At 52.2% G+C, this 295-nt stretch overlaps 1 protein-coding gene across 1 annotated transcript in view; it reads right to left on the reverse strand.

Annotated features, from left to right (window-relative positions):
* LOC119588620 (ankyrin repeat domain-containing protein 65-like) overlaps positions 1-295 on the reverse strand; it is a gene marked incomplete in the record, with an annotated part of 23,463 nt that overhangs the window by 9,217 nt on the left and 13,951 nt on the right. Inside the window, 1 exon segment of the mRNA XM_037937260.1 lies at positions 82-255. Coding sequence (XP_037793188.1) covers positions 82-255 — 174 coding nt within the window.

Genomic DNA, 295 nt, shown 5'->3' on the forward strand with positions numbered 1-295 from the left:
TCCCTATCTTTTCTCTCTCCCTATTTCCACCACCCAAAAAACAAAGTAGGCAGAGCGACGTCGCCCTCCGTCAGAACTCACCAGGTTGTCGTATCGAAGTCCCTCCTTGTTCCTTATGGTCGTGTCAGCCCCGCAATCCAAGAGCAATTGCACGGTCTCGACAGTGCCCTCGTACGCCGCCCAGTGCAACGGTGTCTGGCCCGTCCAGTCTTGCGCGTTCACATCAGCTCCGGACTCTAGTAGCAGGTCTGCAATCTGCAATTTCGAGGATTTTTTTTCTTTTTTGAGAAGTGTA

Source organism: Penaeus monodon, chromosome 24 (assembly GCF_015228065.2).
Source record: "Penaeus monodon isolate SGIC_2016 chromosome 24, NSTDA_Pmon_1, whole genome shotgun sequence".
Classification (NCBI taxonomy): domain Eukaryota; kingdom Metazoa; phylum Arthropoda; class Malacostraca; order Decapoda; family Penaeidae; genus Penaeus; species Penaeus monodon.